Consider the following 24,634-nt stretch of genomic DNA (forward strand, 5'->3'; position numbering starts at 1 on the left):
TCGATGATGCCAATCGGATGGATTTTTCTAATTGAGCAATTCGGGCGAAAGAGAGACGAGCGTCTGGGTTGAATTCACTCCAAATGTATACGCCAGATGTTTAATGACAGCAATGAGGACCGAGGCTGCATGTGCTCCCACATGGCTGTCACTGATGATGAGCACCCCCCACTAACCCCCACCGCTCTCCGCTTATGAGCGCACATGTAAATATGGGACAGTAACAGGATTAAAATGTGCAAGGCTGCGTGATAAAAATGCATTAGTCGCCAGCCCTGCACCAATGTCTGGAGTATTATTATTATTTTGTTTTGAACCCACACACATCTTTCGTCAGCAAATGTCATTTGTCTTTAAGATGATGTAAGACATTATTGGAGCCCGCTCTCTCCCTCTCTCTCTCTCGCTCTCTCTCCAATCTCTCTCTCGTTCACAGCTTGGCTCAACATGATCTTAAACCGTCTGCTGGCCGCACTCATCACTTTGGAGGGATGTGTGCGCGCGCACCGGAGTCCCACTTGCATCCATCACCTCTACGAGCAGCTTCCAGCGTCCTGCAGCCAGAGTGGAATTGCGACTTTTACGCACTCATCTTGGACCGTCAGTAAACAAAGAGGCAATTTTTAAAAACAAGGAGTTCTACTTTATTGATGGTGGTGTGTTATAGTGAAAATTTTGTTCCTGGATGCGTGTAACGCGATGAGGTTATGATGATTGATTGCGTTGAAAAAAAAGGATGCATGCGCACATTTACGCACGGACTGGAAGAATTCAAACGGGGGGACACACCTTGGATTGTGATGACCGAGGCTTCGGTTTGTGAGTGCTTTGCCAGCATGCATCTGCAGCACGCGCCCTGAACTTGTCACCATCCATCCACTCGCATTCCAAGGCAAGATTAAGAGGAGAGGGGGGGGGACATGAGCGAAAACTGTAAGCCCACCAAAGAGCCCGGCTCGGCGCAGAGCCCTCCATCGGATGTCATCGAGCTGAACGTGGGTGGGCAGGTGTACTACACCCGCCACTCCACATTGACCGCTTTCCCAAATTCCCTGCTCGGGAAGCTGTTCTCCAACAAGAAGGGCTCCTCCAATGACCTGTCCCGCGACTTTAGAGGACGTTACTTCATCGACAGAGACGGCTTTTTGTTCCGGTACGTATTGGATTACCTGCGGGACAAGCAAGTCGTGCTCCCGGACCACTTCCCCGAGAGAGGGAGGTTGAAACGGGAGGCGGAATACTTCCAGCTTCCAGATTTAGCCAAACTTTTATCGTCTGAGGAGTCCAAACTCTTCCCGGACGACTACAGCGATTTGGATGATGGGTCGGTGGGCAGCGAGCACAGATTTTACCCGTCTTACTCCCTAGATAGGAGGTACGGCTACATCACGGTGGCTCTGAAAGCAGCCGCGGGGGGCAAAGAAAGCGAGTCCGACTCCAAGAGTAGAAAGTTGCCCAGGATCTTCATCAGCAGCAGGATCGCTTTGGCCAAGGAGGTGTTCGGAGACGCGCTCAACGAGAACAGAGATGCGGACCGACCCCCGGACCGCTACACGTGCAGGTTTTACCTCAAGTTCAAGCACCCGGAGAGGGCGTTTGACATGCTGTCGGAGAGCGGCTTTCACATCGTGGCCTGCAACTCATCTCTGACCGCTCCCCATGTCGCTCATTACGCGGACGACAGGCTCTGGTCCAATTACGCGCAGTACATCTTCTACCGTGAGTCGAGCGTGCACAGTCTGCACACACACGACATACACTACATTTATTTATTTACTTACTTATTTATTTAGCTGTATTTTTAACCTGCTCTTAAAAGAAGTTGAGTCAAAAATAACCCAATACAGTAGGTCAAACACGACTCAATTTGAAAAAAATTGGCCCAACCCAGTACCATATATATATATATATATATAAAATTTTATTTTTTTGTACAAAACTGTTAGGTTGTGGTGCGGTTGAGGACCCAACAAAAATCCAGACCATTAAAAAAACAAACCAAAGTTGAGTCAAATTGAAGCAATTAAGTTAGCAAGTCGACCCAATTTTTGGTGCAGCGGTTTCAGGGCTCCTTAAAAACAGTTGTGTCAAAAAGAGGGACCATACTTCACTCTTAAAACTGTTGGGTCAAAAATAACACAGTGTTGGCCAAAAATTGGACCGACCGGCTACTTAGGCCATTTTGACCCAACTTTCTGAGTTGTTTTACAAAAACAACTCTTTTCTTTTGTATAAAACAACTCTAGAACTTGGGTTATTTTGAAACAAAACAACCAAAGTTGGGTCAAATTGAACCAATTAGCGCATCAGTCCAATTATTTTTTTTAAACCAAAATTAGGTTATTCTTGACCCAGCAATTTTGAAAGGGAAAGCAATGTGAAAAATCAACTTTTTGGAGCTTTGAGCCATGTTAAAACGCTAATTTCTGACCAAAAAACATCACCGAAGTGGTGTTTTCCTCCGTTTACCCCTCTCTGAGAAATTCTAGGTTATTCTGCTCTACTAGCACCAGCCTCTACCAACTTGAGAAAACCAGCGAGCGCTCACTTTATGACATCATAAAATGCAGATCCACCCCTGCACCGCCTCTGCAGACTAAACACACGCCCACTTCCTCTGAGACCTCCATGGGATAGTGACAAAAGTAGCCTTCATCAGTAAACATTCTGTCCAAATGAATTCAAAGCAATCAATTTGTTAAGGATTGTCTGGATTGGACCCCGGAATGCAGAGATGGCGAAAAGTGGCAGCAAATGAATAACAGTTTATTTGATAAGGCCAGGCAAAAAAAAAAAAAAAGACTCAGGAGGTAGGTAATCAGGCAGGGAGAGGGTGGGCTGGCTGGAGAATCTTCATGAAGAAAACTACAGCAAAAAACAAAGATCTAGGACAAACAGGTTACAAAAACTTAGTGGTAACAAAAGGCACACTGCAAAACTAGTAACGCTTGAAGATGGGATGGAATTCTCTAGTAACATACAAGGTGCAGACCAAGCTTCTTATGAAGAAGGTTGATTAACTCATTGAGCCCAGGTGTGTTCCATCAAGTGCTAGCCACACTTGCCTTCCTGACTTGCCAGGGGAAAGCAAAGACCTGCCATGCACAACAATTATGACACAATTATACTTCACATTTGCAATTCCTAATTGCAGTGACAAATAGCCATCTTAAAATCCCCAAAAAAGGTTCTGGCTGACAATTACACTGACAATGAATAGTGTAGTGTTTAGTGCAATCGCCCTGTAAGTAGCAGGTACCCGGTTCACAACCTGCTCAGGTTTGTTTTTTTGTTTTTGTTTTCCTCTCTCCTCCTTATTTCCGCTCACTTCGTCCCTCTCCTCTCCTCTTCCTCCACGATTTCTTGCGGCAAGGAGCCATTTTGTTTCAAATGTTTATTTCTGAGGGACTGTTTAGGTTCTGTTGTTTTAGTTAGAAATGGGTTTGAAAAAGGGCTGAACTGGTACCTGGTGGGAGTCACAATCCTACTGCACTTCAAGTACATGTGTCATGCGTCGACATAACTGCTTACTTACTGAGCCTGTCAGTGCCTATGAATTATATAGCAGCAGGGAGCAGAAAAGAGCAAAAATAAAATCTGACTGTCAGTGCTGCTTTCTCTCATATCAGCTCTTTACTTGGAGTTCTTCATCAGCAAAAGCCAGATTTAGCTTCAAATATGGCTTATTTGCAGGGAAGAGTAGGACCATATGGCCAATTAAAAATCACTTTGTTCATTGTTCTGAATACTTCCCTTTGGAATTCAGGAAGAAAAAAACCCAGTTGGCATGTTCAGGTTGGAAGTGCAGGGAAGTGAGTGAGATTTCTCTCTAATGTTGTACTACATCTGAAGGATGCAGCCTGAGCTGAACTTCACTACAGAGAGTGAGTCATTCTACATGAAGGATCCGCTTCAGGTGCAGGTTAACCCCACTTTCTGTACATGGATCGTCCTGGAAAGCTGGACGGGAGTGGGAGTTTCATTTTTGAGCGGCTCGAGGAAAATAATGAATCGTAAGAAGAAAAGAAAGGGACAGAGTAAGAATTTTAAAGGCTCGGGCTGGAAGGGAAGAGGAAGGCGAGCAGATGGAGGCCGGAGCGGATGAGGAAGTAAAAGTTGCATGAGGCCTGGCCAAGGGGGAGAGAGAAGCGAGGCAGAAAAAAATGGCAGAGGCAGCTGGGCGCAAAAACACTGATTGAAGTAAATATATGACAGCAAAGTTCATTGGGTCTTGGGGGAGTAGAAAGGCGACATCCCATCTTGGTGGTGGACTGGGATAGACAACACACATTGTGATGCGCAATAGGACACTGCAACCTGGTCAGGACGGAGTTGTCATATTTAGCCTGCAGCACAGCGCAGTACTCAGCATCCACTTTCTAAATGCTGTAACCTGATTCTGAATGTGGGACAGTGGCTGACCTCGGGCGGGCACTCCCAATTTTAAACTATGGGATGTAGTACTTAAAGTCATCCTAAAGTGGAAAAAAACACAACTTTTAACACTTAAATTGCTAATTTTAAATGATTAAATAAAGTCTATGAAATGAGGCTCCAAAATTGTGGAAAATGTGCACACTCATGTTGGACAACGAGGCACTCTAAAGCACCTACGCTGGTGGAGTATCGACATCCACGAGGAGGGTTGTCATAAAAAAAAAAAAAACATATAATAAATATCAATTTTAACTATCCATCCATCTATCCATTTTCTTAACCGCTTTTCATCACAAAGGTTGTGGGGGGTGCTGGAGCCTATCCCAGCTGGCTTCGGGCAGTAGGCAGGGTACACCCTGAACTGGTTGCCAGCCAATCCAGGGTCAAATTCAACTATATGTAATAAAAATATACAATAAATATATCCATCCATCCATCCATCCATTTTCTTGACCGCTTATTCCTCACAAGGGTCGCGGGGGCTGCTGGCGCCTATCTCAGCTGGCTCTGGGCAGTAGGCGGGGGACACCCTGGACTGGTTGCCAACCAATCGCAGCAATAAATATATGTATATAATAAAAATAATCAAATAAATCAACTATAATAATACAATATTTATATAAATCAACTAAAGTATTACATGGGGTATCCATCTTACAGAAGAGGACATCCAACCAAACTGACGGCGGCTATGAATCTACTGTAATTTATATATATATATATATATATATATATATATATATATATATATATATATATATATATATATTTTAGGGCACAAAAAGAATAGTCAGAGTTTCACTGGTCCGTTTGGCGTATAGCGTTTGGGTTTACTCAGTGTGAAAAGGGCAAATCAATAGTGTAAATTCCACAAGTCTCTTTCCTCGAAATCATTAAGGACATCCTTTGTGCCGTTTTCTGCACGCTGCTTTTTCTCGATTCCAGCAGTTATCAGTTCACGCCATTACAGCAAATTAGTACAGTATTGTGCAATCCGTGTCATTAGTCAAGGGACCAGTTAAGATGCTCAGCTCCCATTTCTTTTATATACGGTATGCAGTCCCCCGCTGACTAAATTAAATGATTCCATCAGCAGATTCTGTCCTGGGGAGATCAAGGCATTTATCAAAAAAGTGTTTTTTTGTCACTGATAGTGATTAAACCCACATTTGAGCAAGTGTGATTGCGCATCCTTTCATTTATTTGTCCCCACAGGGTAATTTTAACTAAAGTGTTCAACAAATGTGTCATAAGTAGTTAGCAGCAGTCACTGTTAGTGTACACGACAGGCTTGACACTGCAAGCCAGTGAGGGATCGATTCTCTCTCACTGACTGGAGGTGTGGATGTGTGGTTGATTCCGCGCCCTGCGACTGACTGCCGACAAATCCGTGAGTCCGCCTTTCGCACGCAGCCAGCTGGGGCTGACTCCAACTGACCTGTGACCCTGAACAAGATAAGTGGTAGAATATTGATGGCTGAATGAATAGAGAGTACACTTAAAGTGACCTAAATCTGATATACAGTACTCATTCATAACAGTAATGTGATATGCAGTGCTCTTTTTTTTTTACCAGACATTTTAAACAGAAAATTACAACATTAGTAACTGTAGTTTAAGGCAAAGAAGTGTATGCAGAGGCCAAGTCACTCACCTGACCCAAATCTGATTGAGCATGCATTTCACTTGCTGAAAACAAATCTGAAGGGAAAATGCCTACGGCAACAACATGCAGGAACTGCAGACAGTTGCAGTAGAGGACTGGTGGAGCATCACCAGTGATGACATCCAGCATCTGGTGAAGTCTATACATTCCAGACTTCAGACAGTAATAGACCTGGACATGATGGATTGACTAGAGAATATTATCGTTTTCAATAATACATTTTTCTCACTACCTAAAGTTGTCAATTCTGCATCATTATCAGTTGTTTGTGTTTTTGTGGTTTCAGGTGCTTGGTAAATGCAATCGCAGTGATATTGGATATACAGTAAATCACCGAAATAGACCGCCTGATATAGGCATTAAGTCGGAATTAGGCAGACCTGCAGTGTAATGCCCGTGAAGTCTAATAAAGATCCTCTGGTAGCAGCATCTTGACAGCATCCAGGGGATTGCGGAAAGGGTTATTTATCACAAAAAAAAGTAGGTCATCCTGCACAATAAGGACATTATTCCCGTTAGGACTAACAATTCCAATCTCCCAGCTGGCATTTGAGGACAGTCCTATTATCACTAATTATCTCTGGGGAAAGTGAAGGGTGTTGGCTGATTAAAAAGCAATCTGGGTTCCCAAAATATTTCCCTGTCTCCAGCCGTCCACTGGAGACAGTTTGGAGAGATGAAGGGTAACCTAGTTTAAGGGCTGCTTCAGCAAGTCACACATTACCGGACAGAGAAAAGGAATACTGTACAATGGAACGTCTGCTTATTCACCTTTCACAAATTCACAAATTGACCTTTACAGTTTTTTTTGCTTTCCATCTCCTACTTGGGGTTTGCAGTTAACAAATAAAAAGTCTATCATCTCAACCCTCCTGACATCACAGGCTTCACTTCACAAGCGCCTGTGAGATTGTATGTTGTATGACTGTCATGGCACGTGGTCAATAACTACAATTTGGCAAAGAGAGAGGAGGAAAGCTGTGATGCAGGCAGAGATTGGGCCCAGACTGTTTGGAGTCAGAATGGATTGGCGATGCCTAGAGAGATGGATGGTGTCAGCCGTGAATAACTCATCCAATTCTGATGGATCACTTGTGCGGGGAAATGGTCAGAAGTAAGTCACGGCTGTGTGCGGCTGCCATTTTGCACTACATCACTTCAAGTAGACGTGCCGCTTCACCTTGGCAGCAAATGGGAACTGAGATCGGAAATGTGCAGACTCGACGGGAAAATATACACATTTGGATCAATCATTAGAAGCTGATCATTTGTTTTTTTTACAGCATTATGCATCACGACTGATGGCTCTCGCTCAAATCTGACCCACAACTTTAAGACTCACTTTTAAGAAACCAAAATGAATTTGTTAAAAATAAACATTTATGACAGAAAGTTTTCATAATTACGTTTAGTAACTTTGTATAAATGCTTGGTATGAGGGACTTTTTCTGGCTGACTTTTCTGGACAAAGCATTTTTGTACGTTTTCTTATTGTCTTCACTCTCCTCTTGAATAAAGTGTAGATTGGTGCTTATTTGTGAAGGTTTGATTGTAAATACAGGTTGTCATTGCGATGCTAAAAAATGAGGCAAGGATCGACCTGGACAATATCTTTGACTTATCACGTTAGAGTTTTTTGTAAGTTTCCCATTGTAGCCCCTGACAATCCAGGTCAATTAGTCCTTTCAAACCACGTTTAAAAAAAAGTGAAACAAGTCTAAGCATGTGTCATTGCTGTCTGACATCCAACTCTTTAATGATCCCTCCAGGGAGGCCTTTAATGGCGGTTTGGAGGCTGCAATGTGGGCAGGAGATGCAAGTTTCCTGTAAAAAGGGAGGGTGTGGACTTTTTACTGTAGTGTGTCACTCTGTGATGCTGAGGAGCCTTTGAAGTCATCACGTTTAGTCAAAGTAATCAATTGTTCTGTCTGACAAACATTCAGATTTTTAACATTTTAACTGAACTCAACAATATGAAATACAAGATGTAAGTACCAAGACAGGCCTGTGAGAGGCAGCATGGTGCAACAGGACATCCAAATGGGCAGAAAATAAAAAGATGATGAAGAGTAGCTTTTAGAAGAAGATGCTAGGTCGACAGTTAGCTTATCTGGTAGCTACGTTATGACTTCAAACTCTTGGACTTGTGATAAATATTTAACGAGCACTTATAACACAACCACTTCTTACCAGTTTAATGTCAAGCTAACACATAAGACAGCTAGCTCAATGCTAACAAATTAGGAAATGCTACGGACGAGCTATCGGAAATTACAATAGACTTCAAACAACTTTTAATTTTTATCCCACATGGAGCACATAACAAAACTGCCAGACGTATATTATCTCTGCTCTGTAGTGTAAAAACCCGGAAACAATAGTTTAAAAATCTGTAATATAGCAGGGTTTCACTGTATAATGTCTATAGTTGTTTGAGCCTGCCTACATTATTGGTTCATATACTTGGCAGCAGCAGCCAGCTTCATTTTGAAGGAGGACAGCACACTTGTCAGAAGCAATCAGCAGGAGAACAAGTCAGTTTCTCATAAAAAAGAATAAAAAAGAATTTGGGTTCAAGCCACAAAGTGTAAGAGATCTTTTCAGATTATAGTTTAAAGTACTTTAAAGCCTACGCGGGTTCCCACGTGTAACCCTGGAATACTCCTATTTGTCAGTCTGGGTTTCAGCGCCATTGACTGAGTGAGTCGCACTTTATATTGACACATTCAAATGTATGCAAATATTTCAAGACACTGCGTGCGTTGATGATCAGTTAAGCTGCTGCAGAGATGATTGTGCAGCAAATATGACCGTCGTGGTCAAACGGATTTCTTTCCTGCTAAAAGGACGGTCACTTTGCAAGACAAGCTTTTTCCCCCCGCTGCTGCAAGGGCACACTGACCTAATTCGTAAGCTAACAAGCATGTAAACTACACTCCTCCTGAGGCTGCGCTAGCTAGGCTAAAATGTATTTGTGTGGATATGAGAGAAGACTGCACGAGACAGCTGACGGGTTTGCAATTTACCAAGCAAGCTAAGTTGCTTTGAAGACGATAGAAGATATTTAGTTCAACAAACTTAAAACTGACCAAAGTTGTCTTGAAATCTCAGCATACAAATGTTGTCATCTACAGCATGTAGGCCTACACACCTTGAATCTGAATTATCCCAATTTACAAATTTTTCAACTTACTAAACGTCTATTAGTCACTTTTTTTCTTTGTAGTGAGACAAATTTTGAGGTTCAGATATGCTCGAGCAAAACAAAATTCATTTTGCTTGGATATCTTAAGACAAAACCAGATGTTTATGTAACCCATGCAGTGCTGCACGGGCCCCTGCGCACTGGCGAAGTCTGCGTTGTGATATTCGGGATGTGTTGTGGTGCGGAGAGAGACAGCACAGGTATCGGAATGTGGCTGAGATGATTTCGCTTTAATCGCCTATTCCAAATCAAAAAGAAACTTGTCATTACAATTACGCAGCAAAATCCAAGTAATACACAGTATAATTTAGCAAAGCAAGAAGCGCTCACTCACACAACACAAACCACAGCAATTAAAGTAACTAATATTTCCAATCTCACTCCTGCACACTAAATAAACAAGTTAACACACATTAACAGCAAGAATAATTGAACAAAAACCCTGGATGATCTATTAAATCAAAGATATAAAATGGATGGTCGAGACAAACATGCTCACCTATTCCAAATCAAAAAGAAACTGACCCAAGATGGACGCCCACCCAAACACAGTCAAAATTACGGCGTCTCCAGAGGGACAAAAAGAAAACAAGCTACTTGTAAATTAAATTAAATTGTAAAAGGGTGCCACCCTGCGGCAGCCTCCAGTTACTACCCTACATCCACCCCCTCGTTGACTGATGGCGTCCCCGCCATCAAAATCCTATCCACAGCAACCCCAAAACAGCCGGTTTATAACATGTTCAAAAGAAACGCATTCAGTCAGCCATAAACTAACAAAGATGCCACAATGAAAGCAACACCAAAAAGAGAGAGAGAAAAAAAAAGAAAAAAAGAAAACCACCACACACATTTCGATGTGTAAAATTATGCAAAGCATGCTGCTCTCTTTGTTTTGACCCTTTGCCACAACTGCCGTCCCCTTTCTAACCTCCTTTGGTCATCTTCTAACTCCACCACTTGTGCCTCGTAAGATAATCTGGTTGGTGGACGTCGGTTTCTAGATGCATTTCGCCGAGGTACTCTGAGCTCCACTAGGGCCATGTCCCCATTGACATCATCACTCGCCTCTGTATCATGTTGGCCCGTGCCTGTGTTTAACAGTTCCATATTTGAGTCTCCACTCTGGTCCACTGTGTCGGGCAGAAGACTCTCCTCACATTCCTCAGTCTCCTCCATGATCCCAACATCCGCTGCATCGGACTCAGCCTCAGAATATCCTGCGTCTGGATTCAGCTCAACATCCTCACTCCCACCATCTGGTTGCACTGGGAGGAACATACACTGGGTGAGGAGGTTGCGGTGAACCACTCTTTCAGTTTCATCATCTTCAGACCGCAGGACATAAACGGGTACGTTTGGTTGCTTTTTTACCACAATGTATGGACGTGATTCCCATCTGTCTCCGAGTTTCTGCCTTCCCTCAACATGGCATACCTTAACTAGGACTCTGTCCCCAGGACTGAAGGCTTGGCTCCGTGCTCTTCGATCATAGTACTTCTTCTGCTGGCCTTTAGCATGTTGAGATGTCTGATTGGCCTGCGCGTAAGCCTGGGACAAACTGTCATGCAGCGTTCGGACATAGTCACTGTATTCACAGGCTTCGTTGGTGGAATCCAGTCCAAAGATGAGGTCAACCGGGAGTCTGGGATGCCTGCCAAACATGAGGTAATATGGGGTATAACCAGTGGAATCATGTTGTGTGCAGTTGTAGGCATGTGTCATGCAATCCAGGTATTCATGCCAACGGGGTTTCAAGTGTGGCTCAAGTGTACCTAGCATGTTCATGAGGGTCCGATTGAACCTTTCAGTGGTCCCATTACCCTGGGGGTGGTAGGGAGTTGTATGTGTCTTAGTGATGCCAGTACACTTGCACAGCTCTCTCACTACAGCACTCTCAAAATTGCGCCCTTGGTCGGTATGCAATTTTGCAGGGAATCCAAAACGACAAAAGAAGTTCTTCCACAGCACCCGAGCTACCGTGATAGCTTTTTGGTCTCTGGTGGGGTAGGCTTGGGCATACCGAGAGAAATGATCAGTGACGATCAGGACGTTTTCAATGCCTCCTCTTGACTTTTCCAGCGTCAAAAAGTCCACACATAGCAGCTCCATTGGTGCACTGCTGTGGATGCTGATCAGAGGAGCCCTGTTGCCCGCAGTGGGAGTCTTCCTGAGGCAGCATCTTTCACACCGTTCGCACCACGCCTTAATTTCTTGGAACATCCTTGGCCAGTAGAACCTCTCTTTTATCATTTGCAATGTTCGTTCCAGCCCCAAGTGTCCTGAGTCATCGTGGAGAGCTTTTTTTACTGATTCACGCATCGTCTCTGGCAAGAGTAGTTGCTCCACTACACCCTTATGCAGGTCTTTGACACGGCGGTACAGGATACCTTCCTTGATCACCAACCTCCTCCACTCCTTTAAGAGAATGCACACACCTCTCCCCGCCTCAAGCCGCACACTACGAGTAGGTTTCTGGTTTCGACTTTTGAAGTGCGCCACTGGGCCAATCACAGGGTCTCTCTTCTGCTCTGCACGGATCTCCTGTTTCGTCATGGCTGGGAGTGAATCGGTTCCCACATCACTATAGGGCTCCGGTACCTCCGGCGGAGGTGTGTTCTCACCCAGAGGGTTTACAGGCACCGGGGTGGCAGGCACCAGGGGGGCTCGTGGCCCATCGAGGCCCTGTTCACTGAGTGCGAGTTGAGGACAGACCTGCAAGGCTTGAGCTACTTCCTGGTTGGACAGACGTGAGAGTGCATCAGCATTCGAGTTAGTCTGACCCCTCTTGTACTGGATATCAAAGTCAAATGACGAGAGGAGCGACACCCACCGCTGGCCAGTGGCATCCAGTTTTGCTGAGGACAGCACATATTTGAGGGGGTTATTGTCTGTCTGGACGGAGAATTTACGCCCATAGAGGTGGTCATAGAACTTATCTGTCACTGCCCATTTTAAAGCGAGGAACTCGAGTTTATGTGCAGGGTATCGTGTCTCTGGTGGGCTCAAACCCCTGCTAGCATAGGCGATGACTCTTTCAACCCCATCTTGTACTTGCGCCAGGACAGCTCCCAGCCCTCTTCCAGAGGCATCAGTCTGCAGCACGAACGGGAGACTATAGTCAGGGTAGCCCAGCACCGGAGCAGTCACCATTTTTTCCTTTAAGGCCAGGAACGACGACTCACACTCATCAGTCCATAAAAAGGGTGTTTCAGGAGCCACTTTCTTCCTTCCTCTTTTCTTCTTTCTGGGGTCGCCCGAAGTGAGCCGATAGAGTGGAGCAGCGATGGTGGAGTAGCCAGGCACATAGCGCCGATAATATCCTGCAAACCCCAGGAACTGCAGCACTTCTTTTTGGTTTGAGGGTCTTGGCCAGTCCTTCACTTTACTGATTTTCTCTGGGTCAGTCCTAATGCCCTCAGCAGACACTAGGTGACCCAGATACTGCACCTCTTTCCTCAGGAGCTGACACTTTGAAGGCTTCAATTTCAAGCCATGCTCCCGCAGGCGATCAAACACGAGTTGCAGCCTCTGCAAATGCTGGTCGAATGTTTTTGAAAAAATAATGATGTCATCAAGGTAGATTAGGAGATGAGTGAAGTTTAGATCTCCAAAACAGCAGGTCATGAGTCTTTGAAAGGTGGATGGGGCATTCTGCAAGCCGAAAGGCATTCTGTTAGCCTCGAACAGCCCCATCGGTGTGCTGAAAGCAGTCTTGTGCTTGTCCGGTTCAGCCACTTCCACTTGCCAGTAGCCAGATGTTAGATCAAGTGTGGAGAAGTACTTCGCTTGACCCAGGGCCTCCAGAGCCTCCTCAATTCTCGGCAGAGGGAAGGCATCCCTAGTGCTGCAGGAGTTCAGCTTTCTGTAGTCGATGCATAGCCTCAATGTACCATCTTTTTTTGTTACAATCACAACCGGCGATGCAAATGGACTTTTACTTGGCCTGATAACTCCTGCTGTCTCCATCTCTGTCAGCAATTTTCTCACATCTTGCCACTGTGACGGGGGAATTCTGCGGTATGGGATCCTGAATGGTCTTGGATCAACAAGTGGGATTTCATGTGTCACAGTTTTGGTGCAGCCATAGTCCAACGGGTGTTGGGAAAAGACATTTCGGTTCTTTTCAATCAGCTCTTTCAGAAGAGACCGTTGGTGCTCATTTTCCACTGCTGCTTCACTCAAATCCACCTCACTCTTAGTCACCACTTGATTGAGACTCAGGCAGGCTCTTTTGCTCACATCATCATTGCACTTATCCTGTGCTTTATCAGAGAACTCCACAACGTTGTCCACCAGGAAAGCATTGGCTAGCTGTGTGTAAGGCCTAACAGTGATGGCATGGTGAGACAAGTTCACGACTCTGACAGGAGCATAACCCTTCTTGACATCCGCAAGAACTTTTGCCACCAAAAGATTTGAGGGAAGCTGCATGGAGGGGTGGCTTTCAATGAAAGCTGTGTAAGTCTGTGTTCGAGGGCCAGTTTTTATGTTGCACCTCAGGTCCATTTCCTTTCCTGCTGGAATGTGGATCTTGCGACCGACGTACACAGCAGGACCTACCAGGTCATCAGTTTCACCTTCTTCTGGGCCATCAACGGACTGAAAAGCTGTATGCCACTCTGGGTACAATTCTTCAACTTTGTGGAGGAACTGAGAACCATATACAGCTTGAAGGCGACTTTTTGCAGCACGGATGACATTGGTTCCTACAAGCAGCGGGACTGTGGAACGGTACTCGGAGTCAGGAACAACAAAGGTGGGGACGGCCTTGAGCTCATGACTCATCACTGTTAGATCAATGTGAAGGACACCATAGTAAGGCACCGGCTGGCCCCCAGCTCCTTCAATAGGGATACAAGAAGACTGGAGGTTCTGCTCTCGAAGGATGGGATGCTCACGCCAATATTTGTGTGTGATGCTTGTCACCTGAGAGCCAGAGTCAATGAGAGCCCGACACATTAATCCAGTAACATCCACTTCACCCTCATTCCTGGGGCCCACCAGTGGGAGGCCCACATCCTGCTCAGTAGTCAGCTCATCTTGTAGGGGAGGGCCTTGGTGCTGGCCCATGGTTGCCCCATCAACCATGGGCTCTAAGCATTTAAAGGATGCGGTGACTGGGGGGAAGTACACTCCTCCGAGGGCTGGGGCCGAGCTGGCTGTGCCCATCTGGGGGGTGGTAACAGTGCTCTGCACACTCGGGCTATATGCCCCTGCTTCCCACATCTGTAGCATGTCACACTCATAGCTGAATTGGCATTTAATGAGGAGGGTCGAAACCCGGGAGAGGGTGTAGGTGTGGGCGTCCCAATTATTTCTTCTAAGTGCGCCAGCTTTTCCATGTTTTTCTCTTGGTTGAGGGCCAATCTTTTTACCATCTCAGTTAGCTCTGTGAGCTCGGATGCATGCTTGGAACCCTCCACCTTCACATTACTGGTATTGGGTGCAACGTGTACCTGTGTGTAGGTTTTCTTCGACTTTTGCGGAGACTGGAACTTTCTATTCTCTTTTGACATGTTGCGTAACTCAACTTGCAGCTCTCTGAAGCTTAAAAGTCTGGGCTTCATTGGCGCGATTCTGGCAAACACCTCCTCATCATTAAGTCCTCTCAGGAATTGTCGAGTTAATTTACTGTCACGGTCTGGGAAGGGCTGGCCAATTCCTTGTGTTTCTTCCACCACTCTCAGCGTTGCTTCCAACGCTATGGCATATGAGCAGGCTGATTCTCCAGGTCGTTGACTGCGCTCATAAAAGTCAGCTAGAGGATCCAGAGAGCCATGCGCATCACCATACTCCGCTCTCAGTTCTTCAAATGCCCTCGCTGGAGTCTGTTCATCAGGTGACAGGTTCAACACTAACTTTCTTGCTTCGCCGCTTAGATGACGCACCACAGTGGAAAAACGGAGGTGTGCCGGCAGCTCAAGTGCCTCCAAAAGGTACTGCATATCTCGTATCCAATCCTCAACAAGTGTCTTGCTTTCAGCATGACCTGTAAACACTTGGACATTTTTAACTTGATGTGTCTGCACCAACCCACCGTAAGCCAGTTGTTGAGAACCTGGGTAAATGACAGGTGAGGGCATGTGGGCACTGGAGGGTTGACATTGAGCAAGAGCATTCATAAAACTACTTGGATGCACAGTGGGGTGAGGAATGTTTGTTGTTTGCGCCGGGATGGACACCTGGGGTGGGACTGTGTTCTGACGAACTGCACTAGCCATGTTTTGTGGAGTGGGAGAGCCTGCACTGGGACCCCACATACCTGTAGATGGGTGTAGCGGGTAGGAAACACCATCTGGCCCTTGCTGGTATGGAATGGGTGCTGATGCTATACTAGCTGGAGCAACTGACTGAGTAGGATGGGGGTCTTGGCGGGAGGCATTCGGATATGCAGTCTGGAAGCTGGCCATGGAAGCATGAGGCATGGGGGTTGACTGTGAATAGTCCACGAATGATGGGACATCCGGGTTACAACTTTGTGAGGTATTGCGAGCCTCTGTTAGGGGTTGCATGCCGGTTCGTTGTTCACAAGGGTTAGTTTGTTGGTAATTTAGAGAAGGCAGATGTGATGTAGGATCATCAACAATGACTTCAAGTGGTGGGGTGCGAGCTGCTCCCACCCGGGGTACTGGGGGAGTCATCAGCGCATCTAATGGAGGCATAACTGGTAAACCATAAGGCGGCCCATTTGAGTAGTGCCTGGGAACTGGGGTGGGGGAAGCTAAGAAGTGAGTCATTGGAGGCTGGGCAGAAGCTCCTAACCCTGGAACAGTTGGTTCTCTATTGGCATAGAGGGGCCGCACAGTTGGTGGGGGTGTTAGCGCTGGATGTAGGGATCGACTATGTGTCGGTGGTCCATATGCATTGCGCTGCGTATGAGTGTCAACAAAGCTGGTGTTGTACTCACCGCATTTGGGTCTTACTACCGGATGAGGAGGCGCGGTCTTGTCATCTGCCATCGTCCTCGCACACTCGTGAAAAATTTAAATCCTACCCTACTTGTGGTTGAGGCACTCCACCAGACTGAAGAAGGATAGGGAGCAGTGGCAGAGGGTCTTTTTGAGCCAAACCGTGTCACTAAGAATTCACAAAACAAACACTTCAGTACACAATAGAAAAAAAACTAAAGCAAAATTATTTTGTTGATGTCTCAGAGGGCCACATCCGGGTCGCGGCACCAAGATGTAACCCATGCAGTGCTGCACGGGCCCCTGCGCACTGGCGAAGTCTGCGTTGTGATATTCGGGATGTGTTGTGGTGCGGAGAGAGACAGCACAGGTATCGGAATGTGGCTGAGATGATTTCGCTTTAATCGCCTATTCCAAATCAAAAAGAAACTTGTCATTACAATTACGCAGCAAAATCCAAGTAATACACAGTATAATTTAGCAAAGCAAGAAGCGCTCACTCACACAACACAAACCACAGCAATTAAAGTAACTAATATTTCCAATCTCACTCCTGCACACTAAATAAACAAGTTAACACACATTAACAGCAAGAATAATTGAACAAAAACCCTGGATGATCTATTAAATCAAAGATATAAAATGGATGGTCGAGACAAACATGCTCACCTATTCCAAATCAAAAAGAAACTGACCCAAGATGGACGCCCACCCAAACACAGTCAAAATTACGGCGTCTCCAGAGGGACAAAAAGAAAACAAGCTACTTGTAAATTAAATTAAATTGTAAAAGGGTGCCACCCTGCGGCAGCCTCCAGTTACTACCCTACATTTACATTCATGCTTGAAAATGATAACTTTCTCAAACTCACAGTTAACTTCGTTAAACGTTAAAAATTTCCACCCCTTTGCAATCCTACAGATGAGCAACTGGTTGTGTTGAATGTTTTTATAATGTTACTCTAAGGTCCCTTCAACACAATTACAAGGCCAGTTTGTAACCAGAATGTAGTTACAAGATAAGCTAACACTTAAAATTCCGCCTTCTACACTTTCTTCCTTGCATTTTACAGCGGCCTGGATACACTGTGGCACTATGTTGCCTCTCACAGGTCAGATTTGGTACTACAACACAAATTTGGTTTTCGAGAAGGCGACTTACACTTGTCAGTGGTGATATCTTGAGTATATTTCACATAAGAGTAGGAAGCAAGCACACGTGACATGTTTTTCCCTTGTCATGTGTCCGGTCCCTCACATAAAAAAATGTCCCACTATTTTTAAATATGAATGTATCACCGTTTAAAATGCTGCAGCTCGAGTAAAGTACATTTATAAAAATACAAATATTGCAGTAATAGTTCATGCCATCACTTTGAATCCTCGTGCCACTTAACTATAACGACGCCTACTAAGGAAGCATCAATTTGTCTAAACCATTCTCAATGGATATTAATACCACCCACACTCGCATTTCTCCCTTTGCAAAAGCACTTTTAATCAAGAAAATAAGGAATGCTTTGTTAGTCCCTTGAGGCTACAAGTTGCACACAGAGGGCACTTGCACTAACATGACGAGATAATGCAGTCGAGTTCATTGTAAAGTTATTCAACAGTTAATTCAAGTGAAAAAGGAACAAACAAGCCCAATAAGAGGACTGCATGACAAGTAGTGGCCTTGCCTGAGGGCACATGCGATTCCCAATTTCCAATTTTAGTCCGTAACTTCTGGTATACAGTATTCTCCTCTTAAAACACCTTGTTAAGTCTGTTCCTTCTTTTGGATTGCACGCCGCAAAAAAATGAAAAAAATAAAATAAAAAATAATTTAAAAAAAGCCTAATAACCAAGAGACATATTTCTCTAAGGCACATTCCGAACAGACTATTCTTGTGTTTAACCTTTTAAACCAAACCCCAGAATTCCTTTCCCAGTGACAGAATATGTGGAGAAAGTGTGTTAATTTAGACGCATGCAAATAAACCCAGTGACATTTGCGTTTGTCAGAGCCGCCTGCCTTCAGTCCACGTCATGTCCTACTTCTTCTGCCATTTCGGACAATTTACCAGCTAAAAATTGTCATTTTAATGAGCATCCAAGCTGGTGAGTTTCTCTAAAATGAGACCCCCTCCTGTCAGGACAAGTGGTCCTGCTCTCATAAAGATAGAATTTAGATTAGCATTGTTGAGAAATGTGGAAGCAGAGTCTGCTCCATACACCAATTCCTGTCTCTTAATGTGGTGGTAACAGGATCTCTTAAGAGAGGCTGGATGGATTTGAGAACAAAGACAGCGATCAATGGCTTCCCTGAAAAGATTCCAGAGGATGCACGCCCACTTGTTTAAAGATACCCACATGTACAGTACGATTTGGCTCTTGAGTGGCTTCTCCAATCGTCTTTTAGCCACTTCTAAACTAAACTCAACAATTGTGTAATAATATGATGAGTATACAAAATGTGTCCGAAAAAATTCCAGGACAGGTGTCACGTGTTTTTCCGTTCAGTGTGGGCTAAAAGATCAGCCGGAGCAACAAAGAGATTGTGCAATGTTTGCTTCGTTCGTTGTGAGAAAAAGTGAAAATTGTGGCAGGACAACTCGTGGCTGCTTCACCATGTCAAATGCATTGAGAATCAAACACACCCAACCTGGTGTGTAATTTTTATTTTTACCAAGCTCAAGGGGCCATCGAGGGGATTTGTTTTGAAGACCTGGACAATCTCAAGATAATTTCAGAACAAAACTTGTAGGTTGTGGTTTAGATTTTGAATAGTCCTGGAACCTTTCTGACACACAACATACATTTATATGGTTTTACAGATGAACTGAATGGTCATCAGATATACAGTACGTATCTGAAAAGAACTCCAGGTGATTTCAAGTCATACAATTCATTGTATACATGGTCTGAAAATTGCACACAGCTATTATTGTGAGTTGGCGTGTTGCCTTAATGGACTGCCCCCACCGGACTCCAGCCTCCATCCATTTAGAAACAATACTCACAACACCGCCCCCTCCTCTGGATCCCGGTCACTAAAGCGCCTGCATCCATTTGCGGAGTGCTGCTCGTCTGCCGGACGCAGCTCGATTCATTTTCTGCGGGGGGAAATTGGCGAGCTGATTGGCCTCTTTACTCATGGATTAGCCATTAAAAAGCTGTTAGTGACTCGCTCACTATCATCTCAATGCAATCATTGCGTCTAGGATAAGGTCATTATTACAGTGAGCGCAGAGAGGTTAAAATCCCCCCTTGAACTCTGTTCACAAGGAGCTAATGGACAAATTATTGCTCCCTGTGTGATATCATAGCAACTGAGGACGTATCATCACGTTGGGAAAAGTCCATTAAGGGATGTTTAGGGTTGCGTGTATGATTCTATCTCTCACAAACGGATGTTGACGCTACAACTGTACTTTCTTATCTCCGAGTGCATCGAAAAGTGAGACCTGCTTTTCAAAATAGCGACAGTATCTTCACAAGGCAGTAAAAGAAGCGTATTTCCTCTGTGTAATTGACAACGTGGGAGGATGTGTTGAAGGAAGGCAAGATGAGAGTTATGAAGATGAAATTTATGCCCCATTATCGTCTCGCGGTACACTCCCCCGGATTACGTCGAGTGAATAAAGTAAAATAAGTAGAACGGCGCTCTAGTAAAGCACAGAGCTCCACTGTGGCCAAACAGTAATGGGAGATAATGATACCTGGCTCTTGACATCGCAGTTGGTGTCAAACTGCATGTTACAGAAATGGATCAGGTGAATTTTGGTTCCTGAACTCAGCCTTAGTAGAATATATCATGCACTGCTATAACAGTGACATAAACGGATAAACTTATGATAAAACCAACAATGACTACTATCCCACTAGGCTCACTACACTTTGCCAATCAATCACTGGGCGATTTTCGACGTAGGTGAACCAAAAGTGATGAACATTCTAAGAGTTTATGACTGACAAGGACCCAAAAAATAGTATTTTCAAATTGAACAGGTGGAGCCCAAAGTGATATTTTTGTACACAAGTCCCCAAGGTGCACAAGATGACACTACGCCACACAATAACGGACATGACAAACATGTTGCCATCCCTCTACACAATTATCGTACCATATTGAAATGAACAGATTGCTGGGTAATGCCAGCAATAAATTCTGACTTTGTTTGGCTCACTGCTGCATTGCTTAACATCACTGAGACGTACCTCAAGGCTAAAAACCCAGGCTCAATACGGGATGAATTGAGTCATATTGGATTCTCGAGGTCCTTGGGTTAGGGGGTTCATATACCTGACTCGAACACTCCCTCCAGAGAAGGCTGAGTCCAGAGAAATAAAATGCAAATAACTCAATCATTAGATGCCCAATTGCTGGCAAAGAAATTCTGATGGAGACAGTTATGTCAGCACTTTGGTCAACACTGTTCTTTTGAAATCTGCTTTATAAAATAAACTTGGATTGAATTTGGATACAAGCAAGTAAAATGTCAACTCACAATATGTCCATTTTAGCAAGTCTTTAATGGAGCTATGTTGAGCTCTTGTCTACAAGACATGACCTTCCAGTTTTGTCACCTCTTTGAGAATGCATGATACTGCACCACTGATTTGCTCACCTACAGTAATTTAATGCTGGAATCTGTCAGTGTCTAGACAGAGGGTGTGTTTAAAATTGTCTGACGAGAGTTTGCTTTAAGAATAGCCTACAATGGACTGCATGTGCTTTAATTACAAGCAGTGGCAGATTCCAGCATGTGCATTATGTGCTGCTACACAGACTGGCATTTCCGGGAGGCAGTGATGCATTAAAACAAACAAACAAACAAATAAACAAACAAACAAACAAAGTTAAGAACTCGCTAGCAATCTAGCTAAATACCTAGCTAGTGATTTAACTTAACAGTTTAACTTTCCATCCATCCATCCATCCATCCATCCATCCATCCAGGTTAATAATAGCTAGCAATCTAGTTTAATACCTAGCTAGTGATTTAACGTAGTGGTTTATCTTTCCATCCATCCATCCATCCATCCATCCATCCATCCATCAATATAGCAAGCAAGTAATCTATCTTAATAATAGCTAGCAATCTAGTTTAAGAACTAGCTAGCAATCTACCTTAATAGCTAGCTAGTGATAGCGGTTTACCTTTCCATCCATCCATCCATCCATCCATCCATCCATCCATCCATCCATCCATATAATAGCTAGCAATCTAGTTTAAGAACTAGCTAGCAATCTAACTTAATAGCTAGCTAGTGATTTAACTTAGTGATTTAACTTTCCATCCATCCATCCATCCATCCATCTAGCAAGCAAGAAATCTATCTTAATAATAACTAGCAATCTAGTTTAAGAACTAGCTAGCAAGTGATGTAACTTAGTGGCCTATCTATCTATCTATCTAAATAATAGCTAGCAATCTAGTTTAAGAACTAGCTAGCTAGTGATGTAACTTAGTGGCCTATCTATCTATCTATCTATCTATCTATCTATCCAAATAATAGCTAGCAATCTAGTTTAAGACCTAGCTAGCAATCTAACTTAATAGCTAGCTAGTGATTTAACTTAGTGATTTAACTTTCCATCCATCCATCCATCCATCCATCCATCTAGCTAGCAAGAAATCTATCTTAATAATAACTAGCAATCTAGTTTAAGAACTAGCTAGCTAGTGATGTAACTTAGTGGCCTATCTATCTATCTATCCATCCATCCATCCATCCATCCATCCATCCATCCATCCAGACTCCATATCTTTGCTGCTTGAATGTCTTACTAGTGTGTTTGCGTGTGTGTCATGTAGGTGGGCCCTCACGGTGGTCGTCCTCACACTGCGACTGCTGCTGCAAGAGTCACAAAAGCGAGCGCGAGGGAGAAAGCGGCACGTCCTTCAACGAGCTCTCCACTTCCTGTTCCGAGACCCAGTCGGAGGCCAGCTCCCCCCAGGGGACCGTCATCCGTGGCCCCGTGAGCCGACGCCCCAACATCCAGTCCCTGGACCGACCCATGCACAAAGCCCCCCCTCACATGATGCAGCAGGCGGAGATGCGGCGTAAGACCGACCTGCTGCGGGGCAGGACCTTCGGAGTCCGCGAGCGAGAGGCTGCCAAGAGGAAAGCCAACAAGGAGAAGATGACACCGGAGCAGGAGCTGGAGAAATGCATCCAGGACTTCCGTCGCATTAGGATTCCCGATCGCTTTCCGGAGCGGAAGTACATGTGGCAATCGGAGCTGTTGAGAAAATACCGTCTCTGAGGATGGAGTGGAGAACAGCATCATGTCACCAGGTTATAATGAGCACCCACAATGATACACTGTAAAAAAATATGACCACCAAAAAGAAGAGCTTGGAATTTCGATTTTTTTCTGCATTCGGGCTTATAACGGCTCCACCATGTACACACAAGCACACAACACCGATCTGTGGTGAAACAGATCCTTCCCTGTTGACATTTTAATGTATGTGCTGACCTCTCGAGAGGGTCCCGATGGAAAAGTGTGCATCACAAGCACCGTTCATAGCGAGTACTATTTTTAGCGAGATTCTGCAGGGTCGCACACAGTTAAGTACAAGGCAGTGTGAGTCATTGATTTGTAAAGTGTACCACCGTGTATGATACGCACGTGTAAATCAGGTTACTCCTGTTGGGGGGGGGGGTGTCACATCACCAACCTCTCGTCACGTCGGAGGCGGTCTGAAGCAACAAAGCAACCTCAGGGGCAACATCTTGTCAAGCTAACACATTATCGATGTGCTCGCGTCCCTTTTTCACTTTGCAGACGGTGCTTTGAGTTCACGTTACTCCACGGATAACACAAACTTTGTAGTAGGCTTTGACAACGGCACTGCATGTCATTTCACTCTTATCATAATTATGCAATATCACAAAAAGATGGTGTGGTGGGATGGAGAAAGCACTGCCTGGCTGGTACTGTCTGCCATTGTGAAACATTTTGTCTTATGTCGTGTGTTGGATTGATAATGATGCTGTGTATGTAACGCAAGTGGCTGTTGGATTGTAAGTGTGAATAAAAGCCAGTTAACAATTGAACGGGCTGATAGTCAACATTCTTGGTGCAGGCAATAAATCAGTCATTGGGATTTACTGTCACAAAAGTGGGTTTGCATAAGATGTATGTATGTTATGCTTGCCCTCATTGGGGGTCACGGTTGAGAGAGTTTAGGGTAGGGATGTCCCGATCACATTTTTTTGCACCCGAGTCTGAGTCAGAGTCACCTGATTTTGAGGATCTGCCGATGCAGAGTCCCGACCCAATTTCTCGGAAAAGTATTAAGGAGGGGGGGGGAGTGCTTCCAATTCTTTTTTTTTCTTTTCTTTTTTTTTTACCCATTTGAACAAAACCATCCCAATAGCTTTGGGGGGTGGCATCAGAAGTAAACAAAATAATAAATAAAAATAAATAAAATGTTTTATTTGACAATATGTTTACCTCTGGATGATTTTGTTGCTTTGTAGCCCCTTAAATAATAATAGTAATAATAATAATAATAATAAAAACAAAATTGCCAAAAATGAAAACCCCGATCATTTTCTCCCGACACCAATCACCAATCAATGATGTGATCGGGACTCGGTTTCTGATCACGTGATCGGAATCGGGACATCCCTAGTTTAGGGTCATCAATGAACCTATTGGAATGCCATTTATGACTCTAAATGACACTATAAAAATAGTTGGGTTAAAAATAACCAAAAATGGGTCACAAATGATGCAACTTTTGGGGAGTTATTCAATTAACCCAAAAAAATGGGTCAAATAAATAACCCACAAACAAGCCCGAACCAATGGGTTGCTTTGTGGGTTGTTAATTTAATTTGACCCAACGTTTTGGGTTAAATAGCTCAAAAAGCTGGTCTGAATCATTTATGTTGAAATTCAATTGGGTTATTCAATTAACCCAAAAAGAAACGAATTACCTACAAACAGCCTAAAATAAAATGAATCACTTTGTGGGTTATTAACTTAATTTGACCCAACTTTTGGGGTTTAACAGCTCAAAAAGTTGGGTGAGCTCATTTTTGACCCAATTAAATTGGGTTATTTAATCAACCCACAAAGTTGGGTCAAACTAATAACCCATAAAGCAACCCCAACAACCTGGGTTAATTTGTCGGTTATTCATTTGACCCAAATTGTTAAACAATTCAAAAAGTTGTGTCAGTCCATTTTTGACCCTTTTTTTTTTTTTTTAAACTTGTTTTTAGAGTGTAGGGGTAAGATATTGTGAAAAATAATATAATTAAAAAAAATTTCCTGTCAATATTGCAATTGCAATTTAATATGAATATACATTTTCAAGGTCCTCTTTCCATGTATTTTTGAACAAACACAAGTAATACATTAAACTGTATTACAATATAAATGATCAAATGTATAATGCATCAATGTTT

The 24,634-nt window shown here is 44.0% G+C and overlaps 2 protein-coding genes across 3 annotated transcripts in view; one reads left to right on the top strand and one right to left on the bottom strand.

The window, feature by feature from the left end:
* Positions 1 to 24,634, bottom strand: part of nr3c1 (nuclear receptor subfamily 3, group C, member 1 (glucocorticoid receptor)) — a 69,945-nt gene that overhangs the window by 20,914 nt on the left and 24,397 nt on the right. The gene's annotated exons all lie outside the window — the stretch shown is intronic.
* Positions 437 to 23,272, top strand: kctd16a (potassium channel tetramerization domain containing 16a). The gene is made up of 2 exons (XM_077532178.1): positions 437 to 1,719; positions 22,024 to 23,272. Exons 1-2 carry the CDS (start codon positions 921 to 923, stop codon positions 22,473 to 22,475), a joined length of 1,251 nt encoding a protein of 416 aa, XP_077388304.1. The 5' UTR covers positions 437 to 920; the 3' UTR covers positions 22,476 to 23,272.

This window comes from Festucalex cinctus, chromosome 9 (genome assembly GCF_051991245.1).
Source record: "Festucalex cinctus isolate MCC-2025b chromosome 9, RoL_Fcin_1.0, whole genome shotgun sequence".
Taxonomy (NCBI): domain Eukaryota; kingdom Metazoa; phylum Chordata; class Actinopteri; order Syngnathiformes; family Syngnathidae; genus Festucalex; species Festucalex cinctus.